This window comes from Mobula birostris, chromosome 6, assembly GCF_030028105.1.
Source record: "Mobula birostris isolate sMobBir1 chromosome 6, sMobBir1.hap1, whole genome shotgun sequence".
In the NCBI taxonomy this organism is placed as follows: Eukaryota; Metazoa; Chordata; class Chondrichthyes; order Myliobatiformes; family Myliobatidae; genus Mobula; species Mobula birostris.
In genome coordinates, this window is record NC_092375.1 from 81746581 (window position 1) to 81768776 (window position 22196).

At 41.9% G+C, this 22196-nt stretch overlaps 1 protein-coding gene across 4 annotated transcripts in view; it reads left to right on the forward strand.

Moving 5' to 3' along the window:
• Positions 1-22196, forward strand: part of LOC140199142 (rho GTPase-activating protein 6) — a 565740-nt gene that overhangs the window by 228139 nt on the left and 315405 nt on the right. The window contains exon 1 of one of the 4 annotated variants that reach the window (XM_072260737.1): positions 899-1494. The exons of 2 other annotated variants lie outside the window; for them this stretch is intronic. In XM_072260737.1, the coding sequence (XP_072116838.1) occupies positions 1453-1494 (42 nt within the window). In that variant the 5' untranslated portion in view covers positions 899-1452. Of the gene's footprint in view, positions 1-898; positions 1495-2974; positions 3287-22196 lie in introns of those variants that run through there. One more of the 4 variants, XM_072260738.1, reaches the window with a different exon arrangement.

Genomic DNA, 22196 nt, shown 5'->3' on the forward strand with positions numbered 1-22196 from the left:
CAGTAGTGTTCGTGGGTTCAATGTCCATTTAGAAATCGGATGACAGAGGGGATGAAGCTATTCCTGAATTGTTGAGTCTGTGTTCTCGGGATTCTGCACCTCCTCCCTCCTGCTGGAAGCAATGAGAACTGGGTGATGGGGGTCCTTAATGATGGATGCCGCCTTTTTTGAGGGACCGCTCCGTGAAGACGTCCTGGGTACTACGGAGGCGAGTGCCCATGATAGAGCCGACTAAGTTTACAACTCTCTGCAGCTTATTATTTCATGTGCAGTGTACCCCACCCCCCCATACCAGACGGTGATGCAGCCTGACTCGCTGAATGTTTTGACATTCTGCATTTAATTAGGATAATACGTCATCCCACAATGTCACACTTGCTGTTGTGATTATAGTTCAGTTGCGATATAGAAACCAGATTCCAGGATCAACAATTAAACAGTTGACACTTTAATCTGTTTCAGGTGTTGGTTGAGGGATAATACTGGGCAAGAGTGACTGGACACTTGTAGCACGATATTTTTTTGACACATATCCGAGATAACACTCAAAACATATCCCCACAATGCAGTCCCAGCGCACCGTAGTAAACTTGGATCGTGCGCTTGTTCCCGACGCGAGATTTGAGCCTTTGGCTCAGAATTAAACACGAGGGTCACCCAGCACTGACACCGCAGCAAGTGAACCGCTGGTCAAAAATTGATTCTCAGCGTGCGATTTCTCAATTTGGGCAAATCTTGTAATTCAGACCTTTATTAAAGGTAATTAATTCCGCGAACTGAGAAGTGCTGGAGTTTTTTTTGGATATCTTGGATCACTGCCTTTTCTTTAGGCACTCGGGATTTTCAGAGTGCTCGGGGCCAGAGATGAGCAGCAGCTCGTCACCATGTGGCTGGGTTTATTGCTCCGTGCGCACTCGCGTCTGTTGCTCATAACATCAGCGAGCAGCCACGAATGTGTCGGGGAGCTCGGCACACGTGTGGTCGGGCGCAGTGCATAGCGGACGCCGAGCAGCTGCGGCGCTTCAGCTCGTCCCGTCTTGTTCGCCGAACGGCGATCAGTTGACACATTCATGTGGATGCACCAGTGAGTCGGGGTCTTGTCAGTTGAACCCCCACCCCGCACTCAACCAGCAGCAAAGGAGCCGTCTGCACGGTGAAGGGTTTATTATGAACCCGATAGCCTAGTCCGGGTTGCGAGCGGCGCTGACCGTGTTCCTGCAGCGAGCCGGAGACTGATGCGGGCTAGACCGCAGTGAAGGATAGCAATCCGCGTTCTCCAGTGTAGGTATTATGAAGAAAAACGGCGGAGGCACCTGCTTATGAGGCTTGAAACTGGAGCCTCTTTGGTAGTCGGGATGTGAGAACGAAGGACACTTAATAATCCATTTCCATCACTGCACTTTGCAACTGACTGCAAAGAACTGGTGCATATGTATAGTCAATGCTTCAACCATGTCAGACTCGGTATTTTTTGAGAAACCGGCCCTCTGCGTGGTAAGTGGTTTATATTTAATTTTTACCTCGCTCTAAAACATGATTACAAAGCTGCCCATACATGTACGTTTGGGAATGTGCGCTCGTTACCTTTGCTGGATAGTGTGTGTGTGTGTGTGTGTGTGTGTGTGTGTGTGTGTGTGTGTGTGTGTGTGTGTGTGTGTGTGTGTGTGTGTGTGTGTGTGTGTGTGTGTGTGTGTGTGTGTATATACACATTTATATATATCCTGTGTGTTTAAAGCGAAGCCCTGCCAAATGCTGACGCCTTGCTCGTTAGAAGCAGGACAGGGTTGCAAGTTTGATGTTTCACAGATGTCGCTCACAGGCAGTGGAAGTGTGAGAGAGAGTTCTGCAGCCGTTTACCACCGAATCACGGCTTTGGTCGATCAATGATTGACATTTATGCAATACTGAACCCATTTTAGTATGATTCGCAGAATATTTCTCCGAGGGTTCCTCTTCATTATAAGTCAGGGGAAAAGATTTTGGAGTCTCCAGTTTCAGCTGGTTTGTTATGGGTTCTGACGGCCTGAAGCTCTGGCATCCCCTCCCTGAACCATTTGGCCTCTCTGTTTCTCCCGCCTCTGTCACTGGAGAATTGCTTAATACCTCCGCATTCTGATGGATTTTGTGGAATGAAAAACAGCGTCTACTCTGTTTCTCTTTCCACAGATTCCTGCTAAACTTTTAGGTCCCTCCAGCCTTTCTTGATTTTCATTCGTTTGGCGAGCCTGCAGTTTTCTTTTTTAATATTCAATTGGAATTGGTTTATTATTGTCACATGTACCTAGATTGTATGTACTATATGTACATGCTACCAAAGTATATAAGCCATCTTGTGTGTTTATATTCATGGTGTTTTTATTATTATTGTGTTTTGTGTTGCATCAGATGGGAGTAACAATTATTTCATTCTCCTTTATACTTTTGAACTAGAAATGATATTAAACAGTCTTGAGTTAGAGCTAGAGTGAAAAGTTTCACAAGATCAAGTCATTACACAGCTCACTGAGGCAGAGCAATCTAAAGCAATAAGAATGCAGAATTATATTAAGTGTTAACGGCTACAGAGAAAGTGCAGTACAGGTAAACAATAAGGTGCAAAGTCATTATTTGAGCCCTGCTGCCCAGCAATCCCCTGATTTAATCCTGGCCTAATCACCGGACAGTTTGCAATGATCAATTAATTTACCAACCAGTAAGATTTGGACTCTGGGAGGAAACTGGAACACTCAGAGGAAATCCGTGAGGTCCCGGGGAAAATGTTAAAACTCCTTACAGACAACAGCAGGAATGGGGTAGATGGTGAGGTCAGGAATCCATCTTCCCAGGGGACCATAGGTCTTATAACAGTGAAATAGAAGCAGTCCTTATGCAATTTCAGGTTTTTGTATCAATTTCAGGCTGATGGAAGAGGGAAAAGAGAGAATTTTCAGGGTTGATGGTGTCTTTGATAATCTTGACTGATTTGCTGTGGCAGCGAGAAGGATAGCTGAAGACCACAGAGGGAAGGCCCGTTTCCGTGGTGAGCTGTGTCCACAATGCTCTGCAGTTTCTTGAGGTCACATGCAGAGCAGTTGCCATACCAAGCCGTTATGCATCCAGACAGGATGCTTTCTATGATGCATTGATACAGATCGGTAAGGGTCAACATGGACGTGCCAGATTCATTTAGCCTCCTGAGGAAGAAGAGGCAAGAGTGAGCTTTCTTGACTGATAGGTCGTTGGACAGGTTTTGGTGATGTTCACTTCTAGGAACTTGAAGCTCTGAACCTCAGTGCCATTGATGCAGGTAAGAACATGTGTCCCTTCTTGGAGTCAATAACCAGTAGATCTTTTGTTATGATACCATGTTACTAAGATCACTACCTCCTTCCAGTACTCTGACTCACCGTTATTTGCGATATTGGCCTCGTATTATCTGCAGATGGAATTGGAACGAAATCTGGCTGTGCAGTTGTGTGTACAGGGAGTAGAGTAGGAGGCTGAGGATGCAACATTAGGGAGCACCGGTACTTAGAATAATCATGACAGAGGTGTGGCTGCCCATCCTACTGAATGTGATCTGTTGGTCAGGAAATCAAGGTTCTAGTCACAGAGAGAGGCATTAAATCCCAGAGTCCAGAGTTTAGTGATAAGTTTGCTTGGAATTATTAGTATTGAAGGTGAAGCAGTAATCAATAAAAAATATCTGATGTAGGTGCTTTACTGTCAGATGCTCCAGAGAAAGGTGTAGGGTCAGGAAGATGGTGTCAACTACAGACCTGTTTCAGCAGTAGACAAGTTACAGTGGGGTCAAGGTTGCTTGAAAGGCTGGAGTTAATGTGCAGCATGGTTAGCTTCTTGAATCTCTTCCTGATGGTGAATGTCAGAGCCCCTGGGTGGTAGTTGTTTTGCTTTTGGTTTGACCATGTAGTTGTTAATCTGCTTTGTTGTATTCTCTCGGAGCTTGGTATCAATCTTCTGTTTGTTATTGGTCTTGTGAACCTGGGATGTTTCTGCCATATTGTTGGGGTTGTAATATGGTTGCTACAGCTTTCAGATTCTAAGCTCACAACCTGTGGGTGGCAGCCGGGGCTTGGGAATGCCGGAGCCTCCAATTTCTCCACAGGTTGCACACCTTTCTGACTTGGATGGGTGTACTTCCGTTGTGCTGGAATTCCCTGCCCAGTTGATGGGCACCATCTAGTTAATGAGTAAGTCTGAATGCAGTATTGTAAGGCAGATATTCCGAGTCTTTTTGTTAATTCTTACAAAGTGAGAAGCACTAGGCAGCATTTATTGTCCGTCCTTGTACTTATTTGGTCTGTACTTGCTGTAATTCAGAAGAATGAGAGAAGATCTTGTAGAAACATATAAAATTATGAAAGGGATAGAAAAGATAGAGGCAGGAAAGTTGTTTCCACTGATAGGTGAGACTAGAACTAGGGCGCATAGCCTCAAGGTTCGGTCGAGTAGATTTAGGACGGAGATGAGGAGGAACTGCTTTTCTCAGAGGGTGGTGAATCTGTGGAATTCTATGCCCAATGAAGCAGTGCAGAATCAGAATCAGGTTTATTATCACCGGCATGTGATGTGAAATTTGTTAACTTAGCAGCAGCAGTTCAATGCAATATATAATATAGAAGAGAAAAAATAATAAATATAATAATAATAAAAAAGTAAATCAATTACAGTATATGTATATTGAATAGATTTTAAAAACATACAAATAAACAGAAATACTGTATATTAAAAAAAGTGAGGTAGTGTCTGAAGATTCAATGTCCATTTAGGAATTGGATGGCAGAGGGGAAGAAGCTGTTCCTGAATCGCTGAGTGTGTGCCTTCAGGCTTCTGTACCTCCTACCTGATGGTAACAGTGAGAAAAGGGCATGCCCTGGGTGCTGGAGATCCTTAATAATATATGCTGCCTTTCTGAGACACCGCTCCCTGAAGATGTTCTGGGTACTTTGTAGGCTAGTACCCAAGATGGAATTGACTAGATTTACAACCCTCTGCTGCTTCTTTCGGTCTTGTGCAGTAGCCCCTCCATACCAGACAGTAATGCAGCCTGTCAGAATGCTCTCCACGGTACAACTAGAGAAGTTTTTGAATGTATTTGTTGACATACCAAATCTCTTCAAACTCCTAATAAAATATAGCCACTGTCTTGCCTTCTTTATAACTACATCGATATGTTGGGACCAGGTTAGAACCCTAGATATCTTGACACCCAAGAACTTGAAACTACCTCATAAACATACTTAAGACAAAGTTGGATAGATTTTTGCATAGTAAGGGAATTAGCGGTTATGGGGAAAAGGCAGGTAGGTGGAAGTGAGTCCATGGCCAGATCGGCCATGATCTTATTGAATGGCAGAGCAGGCTCAACGGGCCAGATGGCCTACTCCTGCTCCTATTTCTTATGTTCTTATGTTTCCAATTCAGTACAGGACTACATTGGTTTTCTGACTTGGGAACAATTAAGTACAGGCAAAAAATGTTGCCTAGTACTTGTGATGCCAGTTTGTAGGAATGGAAGAAAGACCTGGAATCTCTGCCTTACAATATTACATTCAGACTAACTCTTTAATTAGATTGTGTCCAATACACAGTGAAAAACTCTGCTGCCTGTTGCATGCTGGACTAAAAACTGCTGGGTACTCAATCATTCCAGTTTGCCCAAGTCGATCCTGGACATCTGTTAGTGTCTGCACTTCTGTCAGTCTGAATTCTATCTTGCACCACCCCTCTCACAATTTGGGTACTCCCTGAGTGTGCCAGAATTTCCAATACAGTACTACATAACAAAGTTTTTACGGAGACAGTTTCCCCATTTGTAAGCACATATTATAAACGTGGGACTTCTGCAAGGCAACTGGTGATGAATTAAATAGAACTAATCTGGCCCCCCCGCCCCTTGTGACAAGTCATACTGGGATTGTTTTATTATATTCAAAGTGTGATGATAAATAAATTGCATCAAATTTCAAAAAGATTCAGATGCCAGTGTGCAAAATAACTCCCATCCTGAGTCAAAAAGGCTCAGCTGGAGTTCACATGTCAATTCAGAAATGTGTACATACATGTTTCCATAGGCTGACATTTCTCTGGCAACAAATTTTGACAAATTACTTTAGATCTCTCTTCTCTCATTGCAATCATCAATCATTTAGACATTTTAAGGTTTAAAAATAGAAAATATGTAAATACTCAGCAGATCAGGCAGTATCTGTGGAAAGAGATAGAGTTAACTTTTAGGGTCATAGGCTCTTCATCAGAGCGGAATGTCATCAGAACTTTATCATCAGTTATGACCAAGGGTCTTCAACCTGCAACATTAACTCTTTCTCTTTCCATATATGTACATTGCCTGACCTGCTGAATATTTCCAGTGTTACATACATATGTTGCCTGATCTGCTGAATGTTTGCAGTGATTGCCGACTTTAGTTTGTAATGGTGGGCACAATGGGCCAAAAGCCTTCCTCTAGTGGCATAAATAGTCTTTTGTCCTGTGAGTTTCATAGTTCTAGTTTCTTTAACAGGAGTGAAATCCATTTTGCCATTACATATTGCTAAATAGTTTGTTTCACATTATCATTTTAACTTTATTATCATTTTAGTTGGAATTTGATTATACGTCTTTGGCATTCCATCATTGTTTTCTTTTGTTCAATGAATGACACTCCTCTTGGTCACTGCTGATTTATAGATTTTTGACTGCTTAAGTCGTACAAGTAATGATGTATTGATTACTCTTTTCATGATTGAATTTTTTCATTTGGATTTTCTGAGGCATGCTTAGCACTATGAACAGTCCTGGTACAGAGTGGTGAGTGCACATTGTGGAATTCTATTGGACGTTCAGTAGTTCGGTGCCATTATAGTCATAGGAAGTTAGTCAATGATTCAGGGGCAGCTTCTCCTCTGCCAGGTATCTGAATGGACATTGAACGCATGAACACTACCTCGTTACTTTTTTGCACTACTTATTTAATTTAAAAATATATATATTATGTATAGCAATGCACTGCTGCTGTGTAACAACAAATTTCACAACATATGCCGGTGATATTAAATCTGTTTCTGATGTGGAAAATCAAGTATACAAGATGAAAATGTGTGGGAGACTGTAAGAGATAAACTCAAGAATTTGTGCTCAAAGCTAAGGCAAAATGGAACTGGGTTTGCAGATTTGCGGACGGGATGAAGGGGTGTGTGTGTGGGGGGGGCGGTGTTTGTGGGTGTGTGTTTGGTTTTGTTTTTTTCCCAGATCAGAAGCAATTGGCAAGGTGTCTGTGAACTGAGTGGAGAAACTAGTGTGAGAGGTCACTGTTTAGATATGAGACATAAGATGAGAGGAACTGTTTTCTCTCAGAGGGTCATGAGTACCTGGAGCTTTCTTCCTCAAAGAGTGGTGGAAGTAGAGTCTTTAAATATTTTTATAGTGCAGATGGACAGATTCTTGATAACCAAGAGAGTGGAAGGTTATCAGGATTAAATGAGAACATGCATCTGAAATTAAAATTAGCACAGGCATGATTTTATTAAATAGCTGACTGGGTTGAGAGGCAAAGTGATTAACTCCTATGCCTCATTCATATGTTTGTATGCCACTGTTGTGAAGGAGATGTTGGTGAGTTCCTGTTGTCTGTTTTTGGTGCCAAGGGAAGAAAGAACAGGGAAGACGGGATAAAGGTCCAGAAGTGGGAGGTTTCCGTGCTCTGCAGATTGGTCCTGAACTAGTGTTTGATTCAAGCGTTTAGGAATGCTATTCATGCTTAATCTGATCCTGACAGACAGGTGATGGAAGACTAAACTAGCTATAAACATTCAGGTTGATGTCTCTTGTATCGAAAGGGGCAAAAATAGGGGTCTTACCAAGGGGTTTGTTACAATGTTAGTGTGGTTTGATTTGAGATGGGAATAAAGGAGTGGTGAAACATATTATATGAAAATGTGCTTTTGAGGTTTAGATTGTTTTGAACTGGAGCATTTTTAGAGTTGAACTTAAAAGGCTGGTGGAGCTTACAAGAAAGTGGTCGGAGATGGTCTTGATTGAGCGAGTAAAAAAACAATTTGGAAGACAGCAGGAAGCCAGTGGCAATGAGCCAGGGCAATACAGCTTAAGAGTGTTACGAATCAGAGATCTCCCCAGGGGAGAGGAAAGGATGACCTGACATGAAGATTGAAATCACAGAGGAGAAGTCTCTTAGTGCAGAGGCTGTGGAAAGAAGCACAGGAGGTTATCTCGACGAGAAATCTAGGGTGCGGCATTGTTATCATGGAAAAATATTCATCAAACAAATGAAAAATAAGCACAAATATAGAATGCAATGATGTTGAATCAATGTTACTGTGTTTGGTATGATTTTATTACACTTGGCCGAATAGTTTTCAAAGCTTTCCAAGAGGTTCTGAGTCCAATTCAGATATTCACTTGCACAAGCACCTTCCCCATATTTCCTTTGCTCTGTTCTGTACCCTGACATAGAATGTGAAGGGGAAGGTTGATATACTAGCTGGTATCAATTTGCCCCTGGTTGGCTTGTGAGTGGTAGAATTTGAAGGGGTTTCTGGGAATGTGGGGAGAATAAAAAGTGGGATTAATGTGTAAGTAGTGTATAACCATATAACAATTACAGCACGGAAACAGGCCAACTCGGCTCTTCTAGTCCATGCCGAACTCCTACTCTCACCTAGTCCCACTGACCTGTACTTGGTCCATAACCCTCCATTCCCTTCCTGTCCATATATCTATCCAATTTAACTTTAAACGACAACATCAAACCTGCCTCAACCACTTCTGCTGGAAGCTCGTTCCACACAGCCACCACTGTCTGAGTAAAGAAGTTCCCTCTCATGCTACCCCTAAACTTTTGCCCTTTATCTCTCAACTCATGTCCTCTTGTTTGAATCTCCCCTACTCTCAATGGAAAAAACCTATCCACGTCAACTCTATCAATCCCCCTCATAATTTTAAACACCTCTATCAAGTCCCCTCTCAACCTGCTACGCTCCAAAGAATAAAGACCCAACTTGTTCAACCTTGCTCTGTAACTTAGGAGATGAAACCCAGGTAACATTTTAGTAAACCTTTAGTATAGTAAATGGGTGCTGATGGTTGACATGAACTCTGTGGGTAAAGTGCCTGCATCCATGTTGTGTGGCTCTCTCATTCCCGACCATCCTACAAGGCTGTTCATCATGGTCAAGTGTTGTCCTGACCAGAAATTGTCACACGCTCAGTCCAACACAAAGCATTCGGCCGTGCTCAGTGCAAGAACCCTCACAGATTTCACGGCTGCCTTGCTGAAGTGCATAAAAAAGCTGAGATTAGTGAATTTAACCTCCACTGAAGTAGCACGTTATTAACTACAGGCTATGCCTCACACCTCTTCTCGTGTCTCTGTGTCTCTCCTTACATAATGTCCTGTCTGGACAAACGTAAACAATGAGCATCTGAGAGCCTCCTTTCAGTGAGAAGCAACGTGGTTAACTAAAACAGGTTCTTCCTGTGCCGTAGATGCACATGTCTGCAACTTCATTTCTGGTCGGTAGTGCTAAGCACATTATATGGAACCATCACATTGTACTTTATCTCTGAAATTTCCTCCACTGAAGTTGATAAGAAGAATTTTAGAGCCCAGTATGACCTATGAAGCTATGGATAGTGTGTTTACTTCTACCCATTGGCAATAAATTTCTAGGCAAAAGAGTTTTGTTATATTTTTGTTATATTAGGGAATTTGAGTTGAAATAGAAAGCTAGTAAAACCAAGAAACTGAATTTACTAAATTAAAAGATCAGTGAAGCTCCCACTCTCATGAATGTGTTATTGCTCTGAGCAATTTTTGTACAGAATGTAGGGGAAATTGTTTGCAGTGTGTGGGTGCAATGGTAACAGCAATGCAGATTTAAGATTACTAAAGAAAGGAAAGGCATTTTTGAAATGCATACAGTTGTTATGATATGGATGCATTCACTGCCTGAATGGATGAAAGAGCAAATTTGGAAGTAACATTAAAAAGAGAATTGTATGCATACATCAAAAGGCAATGCTTGAGGAAAGAACAAGGCAGTAACACTAATTGCATAGTTCTTTAAAGATGCCAGCAGAGATAGCAAGGTCCAAATGATATCTTTCTGTAAGATTTAACTTGCCAGATATTTACCTTTGGTCACCAGTGCTAAACGCTGGTGAGGTTTTTGGCTACTGACTCCCACACCTTTCGGGCAATCAGTTCTATTGAGTTCAGCAGAAATAATTAATCCCCCTGGACCTGGTCAATGTTAGCAATGAAAGTAAAATACATACAACATATATAGAACATAGAATAGTACAGCACAGTACAGGCCCTTCAGCCTGCATTGTTGTGCCGACCCTCAAACCCTGCCTCCCATATCACCCCCCACCTTAAATTCCTCCATATACCTGTCTAGTAGTCTCTTAAATTTCACGAGTGTATCTGCCTCCACCACTGACTCAGGCAGTGCATTCCACGCACCAACCACTCTCTGAGTAAAAAACCGTCCTCTAATATCCCCCTTGAACTTCCCACCCCTTACCTTAAAGCCATGTCCCCTTGTATTGAGCAGTGGTGCCCTGGGGAAGAGGCACTGGCTATCCACTCTTATCTATTCCTCTTAATATCTTGTACACCTCTATCATGTCTCCTCTCATCCTCCTTCTCTCCAAAGAGTAAAGCCCTATCTCCCTTAAACTCTGATCATAATCCGTACCCTCTAAACCAGGCAGCATCCTGGTAAATCTCTGTACCCTTTCCAATGCTTCCACATCCTTCCTATAGTGAGGCGACCAGAACTGGACACAGTACTCCAAGTGTGGCCTAACCAGAGTTTTATAGAGCTGCATCATTACCTCACGACTCTTAAACTCTATCCCTCAACTTATGAAAGCTAACACCCCATAAGCTTTCTTAACTACCCTATCTACCTGTGAGGCAACTTTCAGGGATCTGTGGACATGTACCCCTAGATCCCTCTGCTCCTCCACACTACCAAGTATCCTGCCATTTACTTTGTACTCTGCCTTGGAGTTTGTCCTTCCAAAGTGTACCACCTCACACTTCTCCGGGTTGAACTCCATCTGCCACTTCTCAGCCCACTTCTGCATCCTATCAATGTCTCTCTGCAATCTTTGACAATCCTCTACACTATCTAAAACACCACGAACCTTTGTGTCGTCTGCAAACTTGCCAACCCACCCTTCTACCCCCACATCCAGGTTGTTAATAAAAATCATGGAAAGTAGAGGTCCCAGAACCTCATTGCTTTTCCCACTTGCCACCCCCTCCCCATCCTCTTAGGGTACCAACTTGAAAGCTCTGCATTTCACATCAGCTCAAGTTCAAGTTTATTGTCATTTCAACCACACTACATGTATGCTGCCAAATGAAACAATGTTCCTCCCGACAAAGGTGCACGACACAGGGCATATAACTCACACTCGGCACCTAAAGTAATATTACCACAAATAATAAGGTGCATTTATGACGCAAGTTTAAAGTGTAAATATTATAATGCTACTGGTGCTTCATATGTGTTGGGACCTGGGTGGTGACAGGGATTTCAGTTGTCTCACAGCCTGGGGGAAGGAGCTGTTTCCAATTCTAACAGTCCTTGTCCAAATGCTGTGGAGCCTCCCACCCGATGGTAGGGGTCAAAGAGATTGGTAGACGATGGGAGGGCTTATTTACAATGCTAATGGACCCGGAACACAATCCTTTACTGGTATTCCTATTTCCACTAGTAATGCTTGGTTGTTACAGTCAGAGGCAGTCCTAATTTGTCATTATATTTAGAACAATTCCTATGTTTCAAATTCTTTTCCAGGCATCATTTAAAATCCCAGAATTGCCTTATGGATACTTTATACTTTATTCACACAAAAAGATCAAGTTGTTTCTTGAACTCTAACAAGCATTAATAAGGTCTTCAACTCTTTAACATTAGGAGGTGTTGCCTTTGATTCTTGTAAAGAAATTTCCACTTCCAGGATAAATATGATTGCTTTTTTAAAAATAATGACAGGGCATCAATATTTCTGGCTTATGCTTTAAGTTCATGCAGCAAGTTCCTTTCAGTATCCACAATGACCCTCCTCCCCTCCACTGAGCCTGGCACAGCAGAGCAGCCGCCCCATGGTTTGGGTGATTTGTGTTTATTCCTGATCTCATGTGCTGAGTTGGGCATGTTCTCCCTTCGGAAGCTCTGGTTCCCAATAGCTGTGCTGATTGGTATGGCAACTGGCCTAAATGGATGATAGGATTGATGGGAATAGTGGGCGGGAATAAGATACAGGGAAAAATAGTGGAGGGAGTAGGATTGCTTCATAAATTGAAAAGGACTCTGTCGGCTGAATTGGCACCTTCAATCTTGTAAAGAAATATGGAAACCCACTTTCAATCCTCCCTACATCCCCCAGTGTCCTTCTGCCATCCAATCTTGGGATTTCACCTTTGCTCAGTTAAGAACAACCCTACCAAAGTCAGTAGGGTTCAAGACTCATTTTAGGCCAGGTAATGCTGCCCCAGCCTTCATTGCAACAGTGGGATGGTTCTTTATTGTTGGTTATTTGATCTTTTGGTTGGGTGTTAAATGGAGGCACTCTTCCCTGTGAAGTGGATGTCAAAGATCCTATAGTACAACTTAAGAGTATGTGTAATTTTCCTGATGTCTAAGTCAATTCTAATACCCTTGACAGTAATCTAGAGTATTTAAGTGATTTGCTTTGTTTGTATTAGTAACTTTTCTAACAGATTGGCTGATGATATGAGCAACTTTTATCACAACTACCATTGGGCAGGAGATACAGAAGCATCAGGTCTCACACCAGCAGGTTCAGGAACAGTTACTGCCCTACAACCATCAGGCTCATGAACCAGCGTGGATAACTTCACTCACCTCAACTCTGAACTGATTCCATAATCTACGGACTCCACTTGCAAAGGCTCTACAACTGTTGTTATCAGTGTTACTTATTTTTTATTTGCACTATTTGTCTTATTTTGTTTGTCACTGTGTAGTTTTTCCCATACATTGGATTGTATTTCTTTTATCCTGTAAATGCCTGCAAGAAATGAATCTAAAATATGGTGACATACATACTTTGAAAATAAATTTACTTTGACTCTGACTAATCTAAATATAGGCATCTGTTAGACTCATGAGGGCGCAGACCTGGGCAAGGTTGTATGGAAGATCGGCAGTTGCCCATGCTGCGAGTCTTCCCTCTCCATGGCACCAATGTTGTCCAAGGGAAGGACATTAGGACCCATACAACTTGGCACCGGTGTCGTCGCAGAGCAATGTGTGGATAAGTGCCTTGCTCAAGGACACAACACACTGCCTCAGCCAAGTCTCGAACTCGCGACCTTCAGATTGCTAGACGAACGCCTTAACCGCTTGGCCACGTGCCACAAGTAGTTAATAAGTGTTTAAATTTGTAGTATTTTTAATGATGTACTTGAATCAACACCTTCCTTCAGGAGATAAACAAAATGCAGGACGAGCTCAGCAGGTTAGACAACATCTATGGAGAGTGTCAAAGAGAATTCAGAATTTTTTTACACTGAATCTACAGCACAGAAGCAGGTCCATCCTGACTGGTGGTGAATGTATAGGCGTCCTCCCTTATTTCCATCAGCTTGTATGTTTCTCGTTCTCCTTACCTCCTTGTTCATTGTTTCTCTTTTACTAGACTGGCAACCTATCCCATTTGGTTGACACTTTATCCCATGTTATTATTGTTGAAAAAAATCATAGTTATGAGTTAACATTGATGACCTCAGTATATCCCTATATGGTTAATAGTCAATGAAATGCTTTTGAAATGCTTTTGAAATGCAGTCACTTCTATAACTAGGGAATATGGCACGTGGTAATGACAAGGCACTGTTCTTGTGATGTAGGATGGATGTTAGCTAGGACACTGGGAGGAGCAGCCATTTGCAACCCTTTGCATCCAAGTAGAATGGAGAGGTTTGTGGGGGTGGGGGTGGGGTGTTCAGTTTTGCATTCTACCTGAAACTCAGTGCAACACGTTTTCCATGTCAGCCCAGCAACCTGTACTGAACAGCGACAAGATCATGCATTTATCTGGTAGCCTTCATGTAATAGGTGGCTAGGATGTTAATCAATGTCACACATATTGCACAGTGTTTGGAAACTAAAGCATGAAAGGAAATATTATTAAGATGGTGAACTGTCAAAAAAAGGTCCAAGTAACACCTGAAATGTGGATGGAGATAGAAAACAGCAAAAGGAGTTTTTGTTTCAGGTAAGGGCTGGTGGTAATTGTTACATAGAAATGAAGTTGCTGAAGTGTTTAAAGTGAGATAGAAGCACTCTTGCTAAGATTTTTATTGCAAAGCAAGGTTTTGTTTGAAATTGGCAGGATTTAGTAAAATAGTTACTGCATTGTTGATCCATTGGTTTGGGGGTCATCATGACATAGTTGGAGTACAGTAGTACGGTTGAGCTGTATTATTTCATGTTGTTATGAAGGAAGGGAGAAGGAGCTTCAACAACTAATTTTTAAAAATCAAGCATACTAGTTTCTGGTTTTCTTTTTTGAAGCTTAAAGATTCCTACATCTTTATTTAGAAGTGATGCCCACAAAATTGTTTTCATACAAACAGACCAGAAATAATGTTAATATGTTAGACCCTGTCCCAATTGATCCATGGATTTTACCTAAATGTATGCACACTGCCACATCATTGCAGCAGCTCATTTAGAGAATGGCTCTCACTTGTGCTTTTATTGGAGACTTTAGTTGGAGGTATAAGTATATAATCTCCTAAGGTACTTGTACTCTGTTAGAGATGACGCTTTTCAGATGAGACATAAACTGAAGTCCCTTTTGCCAACAGAGGAAAATGAGAAAGATCTCATGGTACCAGACTGAAAAATAGTAGTAAAGTTCTATCTAAGAATCTTGTCAATATTTATTCCTCAATAACACGTGAAACAGTTGATTTACTCATTATCACCTTACTCTGTGTGAAACCTTATTATTCATAGTTTAGCTTGCTAAGCATCCTGAATTATATCAGTGATCACAAATCAAAAGTACATTATGAACACGAGTTGTTTTTGTTGTCCTAAGTATACTAAATCCACTTTGTAAATACAACTCTTTATTTCTATTTATGTGAATGCAGATCTCCGTAACGGAAACTAATCAAAGTAAATTTATTATGAAAATACATGTATGTCGCCACATACTACCTTAAGATTCATTTTCTTGTAGGTATTTACAGGGGAAAAAAAGAAATACAATAGAATTTATGAAAAATTATACATTATCTAAGACTGACAAACAACTAATGTGCAAAAGAAGGCAAATTGCAAATAACAAATAAATAATTCTGGGAACATGAGTTGTGGAGTCCTTGAAAGTGAATCCATGGATTGTGGAAGCTACTCAGAGTTGAGGTGAGTCAAGATATTCATGCTGGTTGAGGATGCTGATTGTGCTAAGAATATCCAGATTCACTGCTGTGACACTTGCTGTAGAGAAACTTCTAGAAAAGTACAAAATGAGCTGCATTACTATTACTAGAAAGCACACTAGCAGTTACACATATATTGGTGAATATATAAAAATACAAGGCAGCATAGGAAAAATAACAACTTTGTACTCTAATCCAACAGGGATTTCAGAATGACCCATGTCAACTTCCTCCCGGTTAACAACAGTGTGGTGTGACCTGATTCAATGTTTGGATGAGCTTATTCATCTGCTCAAGCAGATCCGATGTTGTCGTTCTGTGGAAGCAGCTCTTCCATTGACTTTTTCAAGGTCTTGACGTCTTTAAGCTGTGAATCACATTTGCCTTTGAGAATCAATTTTCTTTCAAGCTTTTACCTCCAGTGTTGGAAGAATTTAGATAATTTAGATCAGTAATTCTTCAAATAATGATGTCAAATCTTTCATTTTTTCCAGAGTCTCTTGCACATAACTATGAAATTGATTGAGCAGTGATGCATTGTGATGGTGTGTCACTCAAAATGCAGGATCTGTTGAAACAAGTAGTTGAAACCCCAGCTACTCAGATGTTGGGATAGGAAACCATGTTTGCTGATTCAAGTCAATTCTGCTCTATCTCCATCAACAAGCTTGCAGATGATGCTACCCTAGTGAGCCATATCTCAAAAAATAGTAAGTCACACTACAGGAAGGAGATGGAGATCTTGGTAACAACCTTTCCCTCAATGTCAGCAAAACAAAAGAGTTGATCATTAACTTCAGGAAAGGGATGTGGTGCCTGTTTACGTCAACGGTGATAAAGTCCGAAGGATTTGGACCTTCACGTTCCTAGGAGTAACCATTGCCAATAGCCCGTATTGGTCCGGCCATGTAGGTGCCACACTCAGGCAGTTCACCAGCACCTCTGCTTCCTCAGGAGACCGGAGACATTTGGCTTGTCCCTTTTGACCCTTACTGATTTTTATCAATGCACTATAGAAAGCATTCTATCCGGATGCTTCACGGCTTGGTATGGCAACTGCACGAAACTGCAGAGTTATGGAGCCATCTCAGCACATTGCAGAAATCAGCTCCCCCTCTATGGACTCTGTCTCCATCCTCTCTGCCTTGATAAAGCAGCAAACATAATTAAAGACCCACCCCCTAGACATTGTCTCTTCTTCTCCCTCCCACTGGGCAGAAAGTCTGTGAGCCTACGACCAGACTCAAGGACAGCTTCTGTCCCACTGTTATAAGACTACTGAATGGTCCCCTACGATGACAAGATGGACTTTTGACCTTGTAATGTAATTCATCATGGATTTGCACCTCACTTTGTTCTATAACATTAACACTTTATTCTGCATTTTGTTGTGCTCCCTTGTCCTATCTCAATGCACTGTTGAATGAAATGATCTGTATGGATGGCATGCAAACAAAGTTTTCCACTGTACTTTGGTGCATGTGACAATAATTCAGCTTTTAGAATTTAAAGTTGGTATCACTAAAAGTTACTTTGAAATTACGAGACATAGTAGGATCCCACCGGGTTCACTAATTTGCTTCAGGGAAGGGTACTTGCAGTCTTTATGCTGTCCAACCCAGCGGTGTTTCCATACTCTGAGCAATGTGTTTGAGTCATAAGTGACCCCTGTATAGGCTGAACAAGCCAGGGAGTGGTTGGAGATGCTCAGTGTATGTAAGGCTTGATAGTGGCACCCTTGTGAATGACGTTTTCCATTCTGCACGAAGAGCAGAACACATTTTAAATGGAGTAGACCTAAAAGCAGTGGAGTTCATAGTGTCACAGGGGTGCATATACTGAGAATATTAGGGACAGTTATTGAAATATCTACTTTTATATGTATCCACTAAGATGGCGGCATACTCAGATGTAGGGGCCTCTCTGGGGCCAATCAAAGGTGTTTTTGTCTCTTTTAAATGACTTTTTTTATGATTGTAACACACTGCTGGACATTAAGAACTTCAAGCACTGTAGGTCTACCCCGTCAGTGAATTGCCCGATAGCTGTGGAGCTGGACTTGGTATGGAATGTGTTGCTGCTCACTACAGAGAGGCAGTGGAGACAGTGTGTAAAGGCGGTGTGCAGTCTTAACAGCAAGTGATTGTCTTAGGCATTTACTTTGTGATCGCAAGACCCTGTTGGACATTGGTAATGTACAATACTGCGAGTCAAGTCCATTGTTTTTATTGGCGAGATAGATGGCAGGGGAGCGGCGCGGCCTTCGTTGTAGTGGGGACTGGGCCTCGTGTTGCGGGCTCGCCTTTTGCAGCAGCCCAGGAGGGGAGATGCCGGACGCGATGTGGCGCAGATTCCGTGCTGGGTTGGGCGCTGGCCCCATCTCGTCAGCACTGCCCTCCGGCGTTCACTCAGTGGAAGCCGAGCTGGATTGTGTCCGTACATTTGCCTGCAGACTGCTGAGAACTGCTTGTTCTTGCTGACAGCACCCATACACCATCAATTTACAGGGTGTTTCACTCAAGGACTTGGGCTATGTACTTGTTTGTATGACTGTATGTTTACTGCTATCTTATGTGCTATGTGTGCCTTGTGCTGTGTTTGTCTGTTGGTGCTGTGTTTTGCACCTTGGCCCAGGCTATTTCATTTGGCTGTATTCATATATGGTTGAATGACAATTAAACTTGAACTAAAGACAAAAAAGGTGAATAATACACCATCATTCCTCAGTAATCCTTTCATTGTAGAACAAGGTCATTTCAGACCATTAAGCCCTTGGCAGTCAAGAGGCTCCTATTCCCTGATTAATATTCCCTATAACTGACTCTTCCCACATTTTCCAACAACTCCCCTTTCGTTTCTGTCACTCAGCAACACACTAGGAGCAGATTACAGTGGACAGCTCCCCTACGGGCCCACACAGTGTGGGAGGAAACTGGAGCACCTGGGGGAAAACCCAGAGGATTATAGGGAGAAAGTATAAACTCCACACTGACAGTGGCCTGATCACAGGAGCTACGTGGCAAAGGTTTTACCAGCTGCCACACTGAGTACTGGGCAACATTGCATTGTTCTTAGAGTGTGATGTAGACGTTGCATAATTATATCTTAACATGAAGAGCTGAATTGCCAGGGTTGTATTCAAGGAAATGAAGGATAAGGGGTGAAGGGACTGAATTTTATTCAAATATTAAAAGGAAGCATAAACATTTTCTTCTCTTTGGGGAGATGATTAGATTAGATTAGATTATGAGGACACTCAGTCCTCGTTTATCGTCATTTAGAAATGCATGCATTAAAAAATGATACAATGTTCCTCCAGAAAGGTATCACAGAAACACAGGACAAACCAAGACTAAAACTGACAAAACCACATAATTATAACACATAGTTACAACAGTGCAAAGCAATAGCGTAATTTGATAAAGAGCAGACCATGGGCATGGTAAAAAAAAGTCTCAAATCCCGATAGCTCCATCATCTCATGCAGACAGTAGAAGGGAGAAACTCTCCCTGCCTCCAAGCGCTGCAAACTTGCTGATACATTGGAAGCACCCGATCGCAGCTGACTCTGAGTCTGTCTGAAAACTTCGAGCCTCCGACCAGCCCTCTGACACCGAGCACCATCTTTGCCGAGCGCTTCGACTGTGCCCCGGCCGCCGAGCAACAAGCAAAGCCGAGGACTCGGGGCATTCCACTCCAGCGATTCTGGACCACACAGTAGCAGCGGCAGCGAAACAGGCATTTCCGAAGTTTCACCAGATGTTCCTTTGTGCTCTCACATCTGTCTCCATCAAATCAGGATTGTGCACGGCACCCTACTTGACAGATAACAGATATCAGTCACCGGAGAGGCCGCTGCAGGCTGTGTTGCGCTGCCATCTTCTCCTTCTCCTCCTCCTCCTAGATCTCATAGTTAAGAAAGTGTTTTACATACAAGAGTTGTGAAAGTTTGAAACTCTTTTCAAGATCAATTATTAGTGAAAGGTTAAAAACAGAAGGATTTTCGAACATTCCTGTAATTTCATGTCTGCCATTACTGTTACTGGGTGTCATGGAGTCAGATTGTAGAGAGATCATATTCTTACTGAATTATAATACAGATTCAAGGGGCAAAGTGGTTTACAGTTGTTCCCAGATTCTTATAAGCTAGATCTTCAGTTAAAGACTCTGCCTTCACTTGGGAAGATACATGATCAATTAGAAGATGACACAATTATTTAAACAAAAATCAAATGTCAGCAATGGTGGCAATGGAATTGCTGAGTGGTTCAATAATTTTTCTGGTTCGCTAGCATTCTTCATAGAAGGCAGCCTGTATTTCCTCATCCAATCTGGCTGCTTTGTGACCACGTGAGTAAGGTTAGCTTTATTTACCATATTCATCACAGTCAAATTTCTGCAGTCAGTTTCCACCCAACTTCATAATCAGTATCCTTCGGTCTTCTAAATGTGCATTTTAACCAATCTCCCTTTATACTTCTGGTTGACAAAAGTCTCTCCATGTCAGATTTCAAATTCGTAATTAGAGTGAGGTGTTGGAGTTGTGAAAATTTTTTTTTAAAAACTTTGAAGTGGAGTGCAACTACAAAAATATGGGAATTGAGCTAAAGAGGCAGAGAAAGTAAAATCAAGAGCACATTTGCATTTAAATAATCTGAGCATTTTATTAATTATGGCTCCCCATGCAACAACATGCCAATCTATTTGACAATTGCAATGTCTTCAAGACTGCAATAAGATGCAGCTTATTTATATCCAGAAAGAGGCAGAGATTATTTACAGAAACTGTTTATATGTTATGTCCTAAGCATTTGGCTCAAACTTAATGTTCCAGACAGTTTGTGAAACCGTTGTATTACTTGAGAATCAGGGTCACTACGTGACTCTTAGTCCCACAGGACCACAACACAAACCCATACACCAATTCAGAGAAAACAGCACATTTCATGCTTCAAGATGCATGATAAATATCCACATTTCAATGATTGTGTGATGATGCAAGAATTAGATTTCAAAATAGTTCTTGTCCGATTACAATAGCTGCTCAGTAATTTGGCCTTGACAATTTTTGTTGTAATAATATGGAATTGTCCATTATATAGATTTTCTGGGTTTGTTATTAGGAGTTTTTCTTTCAAAAGTGCAACTTTCATTTCCCTCTCCCCCACCCACGACCTTCCCTCTTTTATCTGGGCTCACCTGTCACCTGTCAGATTGTGCTTCTCCTTCCTTGTCCCATCTTTTTATTCTGGCTTCTACCCTCTTCTTTCCAGGCCTGATTTGGGGTCTCAGCCCGAAACATTGACTGTTCATTTTCCTCCACAGATGCAGTCTGACTTGTTGAGTTCCTCCAGCAATTTTTGGGTGTGTTTAAGGCATAGGTAGCAGGATTCTTGATTGATAAAGGGGTTATGGGGAAATTATAGGAACGGGGTTTAAAAAATAAATCAATCATGATTGAATGGTGAAGCAGACTCAATAGGCCGAATAACCTTATTCTGTTCCCATATATTTTGATCTTGTGGTCTAACAAAAGTTCCTTATCTGCAGGGGCCTACATACTCTAGAAGGCCACACCTACATTATTCTGTATAATTCTTGTCTCTACATCTCAGAACAAATTTGATTGAATGCAAAGCAAATGAGATTAAATGGTGAAAACGGATGACGTTACATTTTGAACAGTGTTGGAATAATTAAAGTATGATAGTAGCATGGATCTTCTGAGAACTTTTTCGAGAAAATGGAGACCCTCACATGCATATGCATACACCATTAGCCAAGGAAGCAGATTGTCAGGAGAAAAGCAAAATGCACATCTAGAGCTTTTCGGATTCAGTTTTAGTTTAACAAATTTAAGTGAAGAAAATCCGTGATAAGGCTGCAGTACAGCATTGAGCTTCACTAGCCTCTGCACTGCTTGGTTTGACTGCACCCACTTTTCCAGGGCAGATGGGCAAGGAAAAATCAGAACTGGAACAAGAGGAATCAAAAGCAGATTCACAGAGTGGGGCATGAAAGTAAATGATGTGAGAAACTAGCTGTGCTATGTGGATAAGTTAAGAGCAAAAGAGGGAATCTGATGGGAGAGGATAGTAGACTATGAAGTAAAGGGATTGAGTTGGGCACCAGAGGGAAGTGGCAGGCAGGTGAGGAGAAGAAAAGGGGTGAGAGGGCCAGCAAAATGAGAAGGAAAAAGGAGGGAATGGAAAACTAGGAAACAGGAGAGTCGTTAATGGTTAGAGAAATCTACATTCATACCATCAAGTTGGAGACTTTCAAGACTGAGTATGAGGTGTTGCTCCACCAACCTGCATTTGGCCTCATTGTGGAAGTAGAGAAGACTTGTCAGTGTGGGAAGGGAATGTGGAACTGGAGTGGGTAGCCACCAGGAGATCTTGGCTGTTGTAGCGGATAGAGTGAAGGCACTTGATGAAGTGGTCCCCCAATCTGTTTCAGGTCTCACTGATGTAGACAAGGCCAGACTAGGGGGATCCGATACATGAATAACCTTGATAGGCTCCCAAGCAAATCATCAACTGTTCATTTCCCTTTTAAATACTACTTGACCTGCTGAGTTCTTCTAGCATTTTGTGTGTGTTGCTCAAGTTTTCCAGCATTTGCATAATCTCTTGCATGTCCTTAAATACACCCAATGACTTGGCCTCCACAGGCCTCTGTGGCAACAAATTCCACAGATACGCCAGCCTGTGTTGCTCCTCTCAGTTTTAAGAGAATG